Consider the following 12,504-nt stretch of genomic DNA (forward strand, 5'->3'; position numbering starts at 1 on the left):
ATGATAAACAACAGTAGCCATGTTCATCATAATGAAGGAACCTGTCACTCAGTACAACAGTGTGACTCATTGATGTGTTATTCATAGCTTCTGGACAACAGAGATCTCTGACACAGAGGAATATGTTATTGTTTATCTGGCATTTAGTGCAAAAGGTAAAACTTATTAGAAAGATCAGTTCATTGTTGTTTATAGTCTTTTCATGGGATTTGTTGACAATAAGAAAAATAAAGAATATTAACAGATTTATCCTTTAAAGTAAGCTGAACAGTGAGATGAGCCTAGCTTAGCTCACTTCATGGATGTCTATGGGATCCAATAACATATCTTTAGAAGACAGGAAGTAAACAGTATGTTCCAGTAATGCTTGTTTACCACGCTGTTATCATTAGCTTAGCATTAACACTTTTTCCTGAACAAACATTTCAAACATTTTCACAGGTTTAGCCTACATACATAATGCTTTCTTTATAGTTGGAAAACATTTTTCTCATATTAAACCATCATTATCATGATTTGTCTTTGAACAGTAGTTCTGGTAATATCAGTATTTGCTATACATAATTAATACAAAATAATGGGCTTTCAAAGCCTTCCAAAGCTTTTATGAAGCATTGTTTCCAACAACCGTAATTCTTGTCCAGTTAAAACTGATTGCTCATCATTATCAAAGAGGACACACATGCCAAGGTGTTAGTCAATTGCAAAAAAAATCTCATCAGCTATCTTTTATTCCATGATGAATTTGGACAGATCTTTACTTGTGTGGACTGTGTTAATGTGGTGGACTCAACACAACAACAACAACACTAAGTTTAGAATTAGTCTAAGTGGTACTTTTACACTCTTAGAGATACCTGGTATACTGTAGCATGTAAGTGTCAGGTTTCTTTTTCATTTTTTTTTTTTTTATGTCCCGCCATGATACCACTCTGTTGTAGCAAAGTTAACTGGTTTATAAGCAGCAAGCGACCCACTTCCCACACCACACTTGGACAAAAATACACTGTGTTGTATGACTGTCTCAGCTGGGTCCTAGCACCTGCCTTACTTTTGTGTAACAGTAATGTCGCATTACAAATCAGTCAGGAAAATAAGCTGCCCTGTGCTGCGGCTCTTTGTTTGTGTTAGTTTTCTTTTTAACCAATGCTGCAATTCTAAATCTTGATCATTTAGCTGTGGGGATCGTCCTTTTGTGTGTTTCGGGGGCCGTGTTGAGGTGCTGTCACAGCATTTAAATGAGCATTTTGCTTCAGCGAGAATGAAGAGTTTTTGTCAGCCTCCACTCATCGTGGATGATTAGAGCAAAATGTCTACCCATCTTGACTGGAGATCGCCACAGCTCCAGATAACATGCTCTGTGATTGAAGGTCGCAATATTTTGAATTCTAATGGGGCTGCAAGATGAATTGCCTGAAATAGACTGTAGAATCTTCCTGCTTCCTCCTCATGCCCCCCTTGCCTGTCCGCTGTGAAAAGAACCACTGGGAATGGCAAGGCCCGATGATCATAGAATTATTGGATGGTGATTCTAAACCCTTCAAAGAGGAGTTGCTATGGAGATCTCGCTCCAAACTGTGAAATGATTCACCTTTGAAAGGCTGGAGGGCCTGAAAGCTGAACACATCATTGTTCAGGTGGCGGTTGGTTAGGAAATTGCCGGTGCCTGTGCAATCAGCAGCACTATAGTAGTTAAGGATCTAAAAAGGTTTGTTCTCTGAATGATGTGGGACAACAGTGGTGTGCATATGTCGGTTCCTTTCAATCAAGGCACTCTCATGCTCCGTGGTTTAACAAAATAAATGGAATGACAGAGGTTAAGCTAATGATAAGGGAATTAACACTGTTGTTTTCTGTCAGAGTTCATGAAAACTGGAGCCTCCCCGGTTCCCCATTCACTTTATAACTGCACACAGAAAGGCTTGTCTGAACAGCTTTGTAGTTTTTTTCAGTGATATCAAACATGGTGGAAAGATGCACCTTTAATACTCGGTTTGGTATGAGACACTGCAGTTGACAGTAGATTACATAGGAATTGGAGACACCTTGTGAGGTGCTGATATTCATACTATCAAGCACTGTGATTCCACTGTGATCTATTTTGAAAGATGGGACCATGCAGAAAACATGCGTGTATCTGCGAAGGGCTCAAACCCACCACTTTCAGGTGTCAAACTGCTTTTTAGCAACCAATGTTTTTGCTATAATTGACACACGCAAAGAAACAAGGCTGAATATGCCACAAACTCTGTTACAGAAGCAGCATACTACAAATTGCTGTCAATTTCATGTATCCTAAAATGAATGTCAAGAAGATATTTTCTGAATGAACATAAATACCCTTATGTGCATTGCCAGTGTTTTTTTATGCTGGGAAGACATCCATAATGTGCTTTTCCTGACAGACTCATAAAATAGCTTTTACTGCTCTGAATACCAGGAGAATTGCGGCACTGAGTTTGCATGAACATTTTAAAAGCAGCGCGAGGAATGCTTCAGATGTGCTCTTACCCACCTTGCATGTCAAAACATGCACAGGAAGTTAAAAGTCAATGAATACTGTAATTTAACTGAATTATGTTGACCACATATCCTCCCAGGTAGCAACATCAGAGGAAGCAGCTCAATCAGTATTGATCTTGACTTGACTCAGATGACTGCCTTGTCTGTGTACCTGACAGGAAAGTAATGATATAAGCCAGTTTGAGCTCACTTTGTGTTTTTAGGTGTTAAACTTACAAACGGAAGATAGATTGCTAATTTATAAAACTTTCATTTCTTTATACTGAAGGCTATGTTCTTTAATGTGTTGCAGTGAAATTTTACATGGTCAGGTTAATGTAAAAAACATCACTTAAATTTATGGGGTTTTTTCTGTCAAAATGTTTTTCCTACTTATATCTTGTCAGGCTACCCCAGCCCGCAGTGCTGCTGTAAGTCCATAATTTTGGAGAGCTTAGCCTGATCCCTAATCAGGCCATGGAACACCACTCGCCCTCTAGAGACTAATCCTTTTGTTCTGTTAATAAAGGAGCACCTGTTAATAGTGTCTTCAAAATATACACTATTTGAAATGAAGCAGTAAAATTTAAATTGTGAGACAGACCTGACTCCTGGGGCCTTTCCAACCTCTTTCTTCTTCTTTTTTTGTGTGTTTTTACTGTCTTGCATGTGGCTTTTGTGCGGCGCCGCAGCGTCATAAGAGCTGTCTTCACAGAGTCCTACCCAGACCCAGTTGTTAAAGGACTAATTGTGGAGATTGCCCCCTCAGATTTCTCTCCTCTCTTTCGCCTCGTGCATTTGTTCTCCCGCTCTAAGCCTTGAATGGGACGGCGGCAAAGTAGATGTGAATGTTAAATTAGGCGAAATTAATTAAAGCAAATTACTTTGGAATACGTGGTAGTCAGAGGAGAGTGTCAGCTGATGACTAAATAGTGAGTGATCAGCTGCTCCTGCTCTTTGAAAGCCTCTTTGAAATTTTGATTTATCAGCTTTTTGTGAAGGATGTACAACAATAGTTACTAAACTAAATTACTTATTTAAGGAAGTAAGAAATGTGTTATGAAATGATTGCGTTTGCATTAGCTGTTTTAAACATTTATTAATAAATTGACTGACATATAGTCATTTCTCATGCTTTCATTAACAGTGATTTATACCAATCATGAGTGGTGTATTAACCATGCGAACCTGTTTTAAACTCCTAATTAATATGTATTAAATTGACTCGTATGCATTTTCCATTTGCAACACAGTGTATCAAAACTGTACATAATAAGTGTTTATAATGTATGTATATTCTTGCAGCTAACAAAATGATTACATTGCATTATATTTTCTGAGTTCATGCAGAGACAATAGCAAATTTTCATTCCAATCAGTGCTGAACAGGGAGCTGGTAAATTGGAGCAGCAAAACAATAATTCCACTGATTAGCCCCTTTCTGTGTGGCGTAAGTGAACTGTTTATACTGTGGAGTACCTCTGCAAGAGGAGAGGAACCAAAACAGCCTGATTAGGCAAAGAGTAATTGGATAAGTTCATTTCACCATGAGGACAACGCACAGGATGACAGCTTGCACAAAAGTCTGCAGCTTCTGTTGACTTGCATGAGTAATAAGGCTACTAGTGTAGGATGTTTTTTGGGTGTCTGTCATTTGTTGTTGACGCTTGATGTTTAGATGTGACTGATGAGTGGTGCTAGATTGTAAAAGCCCTGTAGTTTAGTATCATGGAAAATCAGGTACTTAACCCAAGATGTGATACTCTGTGCATGTGGAAGATCAGTGGGGCGTTTCATGTTGGTTCACTTTTCAATTTATTGTCCCTTACAGTTTAAAGACACTCAGAGGCGTTGGTTCTTTTTAATGAACAAGAGTCTACAGCTGTGTTATGCGACTCTGTGAGGCTGTACTGAGCTGAATGCTAACATCATCATGCTAACATGCTCAAAATGACAATGCTAACATGCTGATGTTTTAGCAGATCATGTTTACCATCTTCATTTAGCATGTTAGCATGCTAGTTATTACAGTTGATCCGATGGGGAACATGAATGCCTACAAATTTAATTGGCAAGCCATCCAATGGTCATTTCACTCAAAACCACAAATGTCAACCTCATAGTGGTGCTAGAGGAAAAGTCAGAGGATTATCAAAATTATAACAATTCATCCTCTGGGGACGATGAATGTCTGAACAAAATTTCACAGCAATCCATCCAACAGTTGAAAGGCTGACATTGCCATCCCTTGAGCTAAAAATCACTGACTTCATCTGAAGACAACCAGAACATTTATCTGATTTGTGGATAGTGGAGTGGCAGAACTTTCACTGTTCAGACTATACAAACTTCCAGCAGGCTTTCTAGTGATCTTATAACTTTAAGATTTGCCTGAATCTCAGGTATGCTGTTGCCCATCATGACAACCACGCACAGCTATGAATCATCACTATTTTCTACGTGTTGCATCACTGTGGGAACTTGTTGAGAAATGATGTGACGTTATTATCTCGCAGGGCCTCACCTATCAACACACCGTCACTGTTCAGGTGTCAACACATGAATAAGGATTGTTGATAACGTTAAGTGACTCCACCACGCACATTCCAAAGAAAGTGTCCCTCAACACATCAACACTCGAAGCCAAATCATCGTTCACCTGACATCCACTTCCCTGTTGAATGAGATGGTATTCCCATTACGCCACAGTATGACACATATCAGTCACAGTTATAGACTGATTTACAAAACCTTGTGTAGCCATATTCAATATGCAACTACTTATATAGAAATCTAGCATGAAGGCGCTTTAGTGGTGGAATATGACTACGTAGATTTACTGCAGTTCAGACATGAGGTACTTGTACTTCCTTGAGTATTTACATTCTATGCTACTTTATACTTCTGCTTCACACATTTCAGAGGGAAATACGGTACTTTTTTATCACTTTTTTACCAATGTTTTACATATAAAACATGATAAGTTTATAAAATATCATGCACTGTTATAGAGTAAATTACTCAACAGTATATAGAATACTTCAAGCTACAACAGTAAAATGCTACAATGCTTGCATCAGTAATAATAATCCAATAATATAGTAATGATATTAATATATAATAGTATCACAGGTACAAGGGCCATTTTTCTGAATTATGAGTACTTTTACTTTGGATTTTTTTGACTTAAGACACATTTTTCTAATGATACTCAAACCTTTTGTTAAGTGACGTTTTCAATGCAGGACTTTTAATTGTAATAGAGTATTTTTATACTGTAGTATTGCTGTTTTTACTTAAGTAAAGAATCTGAATACTTCCTCTAATCCCCCTTTTATTTGCAAACGTGGTGATATTATAAAACATTATGAGCATGTATGGGCTATAAATTAAAGAACATATTTCAGTCCACTACAGTTGCCACTAGTAACGTTAAAAGCTGTCACTCGCGTGTGACAGATGAACACCCGTGCCCCCCCACCCCCACCCCTAAGCTCTGCTGGAGAATCAGAAGGAGTCCTTAGAGCCGCTGCTGGCTAAATGGTCTGCTTCATAGCCTCATTACCTAATCACCAGCACAGCCACGGCTAAGACACAAATGATTAGGGGAAGACTGCCGCCTATCATCTATCATTTGTTGACATTTTTCTCTTAAATCATGCTCAGTTTTGTTTATTTCTCATATTTTTTTAACTTAATGGCCAATAGTTTTTCGACAGAGGGGTGCAAAAAGCATGACCAGACACCTCAAACTTGCAGATGCAGACATGCAGATTGACAGACAAGCCTGTTTTGCTGCACTTAAAGCCAATTTTAGTGGAACTTACTTTGACACTGTAAGCTGGTTTCTTACAGTTCTGACACTTGCACACTGAAAAGAAAGATCAAATATATTCTTGAGTATTTTTATTGTATTTGTTATGACTTTCCTGTGACTCCCACTGTGCTTTTTCATGGGGATGTTTATTTTTCCCATATTCTCTGCAAAAAAAGCTAATGATTTTTTTTTTCTTCTTCTAATCACTGTTTCACATTCGATCTCAAGAAGTCAATGTCATTGATTCCATGGCTCTGATTCTGTTGCTTGTACTATGTGTTCACATGAAGCAGTGTTGTTGTTATAGCTGGGAAAAAAACAAATTCTATACTGATGCTCTTTCTCTCTGTGTGTTTGTGTCCCATCGCTCCAGGAGCTTTTGAGGATGAGGATATCATCCATGTTGAGGGGACAGTGGACCCAGTGAGGGATATGGAGATCATCCATGAGGAGCTGAGGCTGAAGGATGAGGAGATGATCGGCCCTATTATTGACAAGCTGGAGAAGACGGCCATTAGAGGCGGTGACAAGAAACTCAAACCAGAATACGTGAGTCAATGTCCCAGCAGGCCCTTTGCTCCCCCTCACAGCAAGGCACAAATAATAACCCTCCCACACACATGGCCAAGGAGAAAAAATGTTTTTTTAATCTCCCTCCAATAGGTCTCACACCTCCCCCTACCCCATCTTTTTTTTCCTTTTCCAAGATTGAAAGTGATCAGAGGTCAGGGGTTTTCTGCTGTAGAAATCATTAATAGAGAGTTACTTATTCAGCTGCTGACCCTGGGTCACAGCACTGGGCTAATGAAAGTGTTTCCACACAGCTCTTTTCATCTAAAGTAATACTCAAATCATGGCGCAGCTCTTGCTCGTGCTTATACACCTACAGCAGCTCAGGAAATTGTATAAGGCCATACAGTGGATGACACATATGCCGATGCCTCGCTATGAATACTGTAAATGTTTAGAATATTCTTTGACAGAGGATTCCTCGGTTATATGTGGCGAGGTGCAGGGCAAAATGCAGGGTGAGATCAGAAAAAAAACAAATCCACATCCTGGATGTCAGATCACAACGTATGTGGATGCACAAACACATTCAGAGGGTCATATTGTTAAGGTAATGAGGCTGAGCGGCTAGCATTAGCAATGATTTGGTTGTAAATGTCTCATGATGCCCTTCCATCATCGGAGCAGGATAGGATGGGCTAGCACGCGAGGGGATCTGGCCTTTCACTTGGAGCGGCATGCCCAATTTCAGGCCCCGACACACAGAGGCTCTGACCACTCATTACGCTAACGAGAGGGGCTTTTTCACCTGCTGCAGGGGCCCCGTGTGTGGTTGGTTCGCCTCAGACTAAACCCCCCCCCCACCTCTTACAGCCAACAGCACTTCCCCACACCCCTGTAGCCCCACAGACAGGAGCCATTCAGGCTAGGCAGGTGGCCGCTTACGCACATAATTGCTAACAATTTTAGGCAATGAATAAAAATGATACATTACTTGTCAAAGGTTGTGCACACGTCGGCAAGTGAAATCTATAGAAGACCTCTTTAGATGGCAAAGAATGGTGCTTATCAAAGGCTGCACCAAGCTTTTAGATGGGAGGGATTGTGTGATTGTCTCACAGGCTGAGCCTGGCGTTTGACACGCTCAGCTGTGCGCAGACACATATACACATGTTTATGTCAGCATCTATATGCAGAACATGTGCATGAAGACTACATCTAAAAATATACAGTTTAAAAGAAATAATACATCTTGTACTTTCTTTTGTAGAGCCACAGGATTCTTTGAAATAAAAAGACAATTCTGTGCAACTATTCAGGTGGTGATTACTTCCTTACATTGTGCTCTTTACTCAGTAATTTGCAAGACCTTTGAAATAAGATCTAATTTCTGGTCTTTATGTGTCCTGAATGTTCATAAGCAAGAAGTGCTTTTATCCTGCTTGTAGTAGATTTAAATCATTATTTTAATGACATTGAAATGAGAGGACAACTTATTTACCGTTTAGATATTTAGTTATTATCACTTTAATAAACCTGATATGATTCAAGACGACCCTCCATTCATGCTCATAGAGTTGGTTTAGTCGACACAGAAGTTTACATCAAGCTGTGTCTTAAAGATCCTAAATGTATTTTTTTAAACGTGCATTTCTATATGTTCTGTCAGTGGAAGAGAAAGAAGACTACGGTAGAACCAACTAGTGATTTGCTGCATGAAAAAAAAGAAATTAAAATTATGTGAAATTCTGGAGTAATTGTGACAAAACCACCACAGACAAATCTCTATGTTGCAAAACTCAAAATATGCCAAATGAAAATTTCAGCTCAATTAAATTAAGGACCTTGAGTTAATGTACACTTGCATTTCCTTGGAGAGAAATGCAACCAGTGTAAGACATTCTGTACGTTGTTGCTGTTATAAAAGCTATAGAAACGCTATACCTTACCATATTACTCTGAGAGAGAACTACTGTATATATTAATTATAATTATGCCATATAGTGTAATACCTTCCACATGCACTCCGGAAAAATGCTGAATATTTATAGTTAGAAACATGAAGTGTTTTGAGGGCATCCTCCTTCCTTTTTTTTATGTACTCCCTGCTGAAACAGGATGTTGGGGCAAGACAAAACACATAAGGGGATGATTAATACTGTAAACTAAAAAGGATATCAGTTTGGGTTTGGGGGGGGGCAAAATTGGAAATGAAAAAATAAACCTGAGGGTTTTATTGGTTTGAGTTTTAATACTCTTACTGCAGCAAGAGTTCACAGCTGAAAGAAAATGGTGTTTAAGAAAATGGGATTTTGTGAGGGAAAAAAAACACAAATCAAAAATTTGGAATTTATTATAAAATGGCATATTGTGGTTAAAATGTGCTGTCTGAAAAGTCACTTCGTATTTCATGGTGAGTCTAAGCTGAATGTATGTGCGTGCAGCAGCACAGGGCTCATATGTATGCATTGTTATAAAAATTTAAATCCATTTTGCTGGTGCTGTGTTTACAAGAACAATGTTTCATTGCTTTTGTCAGTATGAATCCTCAAAATCCCTATCCTTACAAAACAATAATAAGAAGCCGGCCCACCAGCGGCGCTTCATGGTGGCAGGCATATGTGTTTGACCCCTGTGGGACCTATATGCCTTTTATTAACACCTGCCTGTTAGAGGAGCGCTGCACGGCGGCTGCGAGCTGATGAGGGAAACCTGGAGCGGGTTCAGCCTGTGTCACTGGCCGTTTGCTGTTTCCATTTCACAGATGATTAATCTCTCTGTGAAGACTTGGGACGGCGCGGGCGGAGTGTATGCAGCTCTTCCTGCGCTCTCTCCCGCTGGCTGCACTCTGGCTGCCTGACTAAAAGGCCTTTAGAATTCCTGTGGAGAGAGATGTGCAGAGAGTGAATGCAGCTGGCTGGGGGTCAGTGTGTGGAGCTTTTTCTGCCATTGTGTAATTGAGGCTCTGGCAGGATTTTTTCCTCAGTTCTTTCAAAAGGGAGTATGATTGTGAAGTGCTGCAAGGGTTTGGGGAGGGAAAAGGAGGTAGGGGGAGTGTTGCAGGGGGTGGGGGAGTTTTTATATGAAGGGGGAGGTCAAGTTGACAGGAACAAAAAGAAAGTGTTCCGCTAATTTCTGTGGGGCTGGATCAACAATAATAGGCTCAATTTCTTTATTACAAATTTTATAACTACCTCCCTCCCATTTTCCCACCCTTTTCCGCTTCCAGATCCTGTCAAGACCCAGTCTTGCCTGTGGTCTCAACCCACAAGTACCTCAGTAATGAATGTAGTATACATAGCTGGAAATGCTCAATATTTTCTCCAGAAGAAACAGTGAATAATTAGTTCTGTACCTCACCAGTGCTTATTCAGAATGACTACATTCTGCAAAGTGCCTGAGGAAGGACCAATAATTTACACCTAACTAACCAACTTCCAATTAGTTCCCAGCTCTTTCCAATTTTGTCTCCTCTCTCTATCCTTTTCATTAAACAGTCCCGATAGAATATTGATGTTCAAAACTGCGACTCTAAGCGAGACACCCCAGAAGGCATTTTGTCATGATTTAAAGGAGGGAAGGGGGTCTCATGCATGCCATCCCTGTCAAAGCCGGGCCACTCCTGCATGAATGCGAGCACAGCCATTGTTCATTTTGGCATCAGGATGCCATGCATTTAGGAAATAATTACCCCATACCCTGCTGGGTTTATATTCTTTTTCATCTCCTTTAATGGCTTCTTGTTCATTCTCTTTTAACCCCAAACAGGACGTTATGTGCAAAATCAAGAGCTGGGTACTGGATGAAAAGAAACACGTCCGCTACTATCAAGATTGGAACGACAAGGAGGTAAGCCTTTGATGTTACAGTCAGATGTATTAATGTGATTTATCTTGCTAATCTTTTCATCTGACCTAAAAGTACAACTGTTTCCTCCTCTTTTGGTTTTTTCTTCTTTTTTTTTGAGCAACACGTCTTTTGTGCAAATCACAAGTTAATATTATGCACAGTCTTTTGTTGGTTGTATTTTGACATTACTTTTGTACAAGCTAATGACATCTGGCCGTGCTGATCTTGATTTAGACGCTTTATAGTCGCACCCCACAGTGCCTATACACCAGACCCTAATTTGATTTGGCTTCACTTATCTCTGTCTGTGCTGTCCTCAAAGGCTACTTTGGAAAGTTTGGATTCTCACTACTTGCCTTGTCTGTCTTTGTCACAGATCGAAGTGTTGAACAAATACTTGTTTTTGACATCCAAACCAATGATTTACCTCGTTAACCTCTCTGAGAAAGACTACATCAGGAGAAAGAACAAATGGTAAGAGCTTCGAAGGAAGGCGGGAGCCGTCTCATTGCACTCATTAATCATCACCAAAGAGCTCTCCTTCTACTTATGTACGGAGTTACATTGATTTCTACTAACTTTGATTTAATCTGCATTTCAGCTATAAAATGTGTGTGCATGCGTCTGCGTATGCATGTGCTGGGTGTGTGAGAAGTGTGTGTGTGATATAGTCTCACTGATCTACTGACTGTGGTCTCCTGCTGACAGAAACGGTCATATCTTTGTGAGAGGATCTGCCTGGAGGTGGCACTAAGTAAGCTCTAACACAACATCCAGTTCTGCAAACTCCCACCAGCCTCCAGACTCTGCACTTCATTAAGCACATACTGGCATATGGTCCCCATTTTCCCCTGAAATTGTCATTTCCATATGATATCAAAGAGAGTGAAGGCATTAAATGAAAAAACAAAACAAACATATGTACTTTCAAAGCCAAACAAATAATTAATATCATCTGGAGGGAGCCAATAAATCAAAAGGATAACACTTAATTGTTATTAAATCTGAAACTGTTTTGCTCCAAGTAGCTTTACAAGCGTCACTTTACAGCCATGAAATTCCCACAGATCTCAGTGACAAGTGAGGCCGTCTTCATACACAGTGACACATGTTTTAATGGTAATATACAGGGAATTGTACTCTTTACTTTTCACCAACACTATTCATAATGAGAACTGAGTGAGGATGACCTTTAATGCAGTAAATAAACCTCTTAGCCGTGTTTTCCAGCTCTATGATCCTCTGTTCTGTTCAAAAACACATTTCATAGTAATGTTGTCATCTGGCCACAGTGAGAGCAGATCTAGAAGGCTGGTGTTAGACATCCATTATTTCTGAAAGGCTACTTTTCCACACTACAGCCATTTTGCCAATAACACCAACTTGTGGATTGTTATTGCACTTTTCCAATTGCCCTCTAGGCTTGTGGTGTCAGTTCCTACAAAATTTGTTTTAGTGCTTTACTTGGCAGCATTGTATTACAAGGGAAGTTGTTTACCTATGTCTGTTTGTTAAAATGTTCCTGACACGAAAGTATGACTGTCAGACCCAGGGAGGAGGAAGAGAACTCATAAATCAAATGATTCATGGCATGTGGAACATCCGTCATCAGTAGGAAGAGAGGGGTTTTTTTTCATGTTGCGTGTGTGTTTTTTTCTTTTTTTAACTGTGAAATGCAATAAATCTTAGAGCGTTTTAAACAGGCAAACAGTCGTGCTCAGGTGTCCCGAGGGCTCCACGATGAACAATGCCGACATCAAAGTGTTGATGTTTGACAAGTGATGAGTCACTTCCCTTGTCCAGAGAGGAGCTCACACCTGTATGGA

At 39.8% G+C, this 12,504-nt stretch overlaps 1 protein-coding gene across 1 annotated transcript in view; it reads left to right on the forward strand.

Annotated features, from left to right (window-relative positions):
* Positions 1-12,504, forward strand: part of LOC139292439 (obg-like ATPase 1) — a 40,822-nt gene that overhangs the window by 11,960 nt on the left and 16,358 nt on the right. The window contains exons 5-7 of the mRNA XM_070914778.1: positions 6,693-6,868; positions 10,598-10,678; positions 11,055-11,152. Coding sequence (XP_070770879.1) covers positions 6,693-6,868; positions 10,598-10,678; positions 11,055-11,152 — 355 coding nt within the window. The remainder of the gene's footprint in view (positions 1-6,692; positions 6,869-10,597; positions 10,679-11,054; positions 11,153-12,504) is intronic.

Source organism: Enoplosus armatus, chromosome 11 (genome assembly GCF_043641665.1).
Source record: "Enoplosus armatus isolate fEnoArm2 chromosome 11, fEnoArm2.hap1, whole genome shotgun sequence".
NCBI classification, from domain to species: Eukaryota; Metazoa; Chordata; class Actinopteri; order Centrarchiformes; family Enoplosidae; genus Enoplosus; species Enoplosus armatus.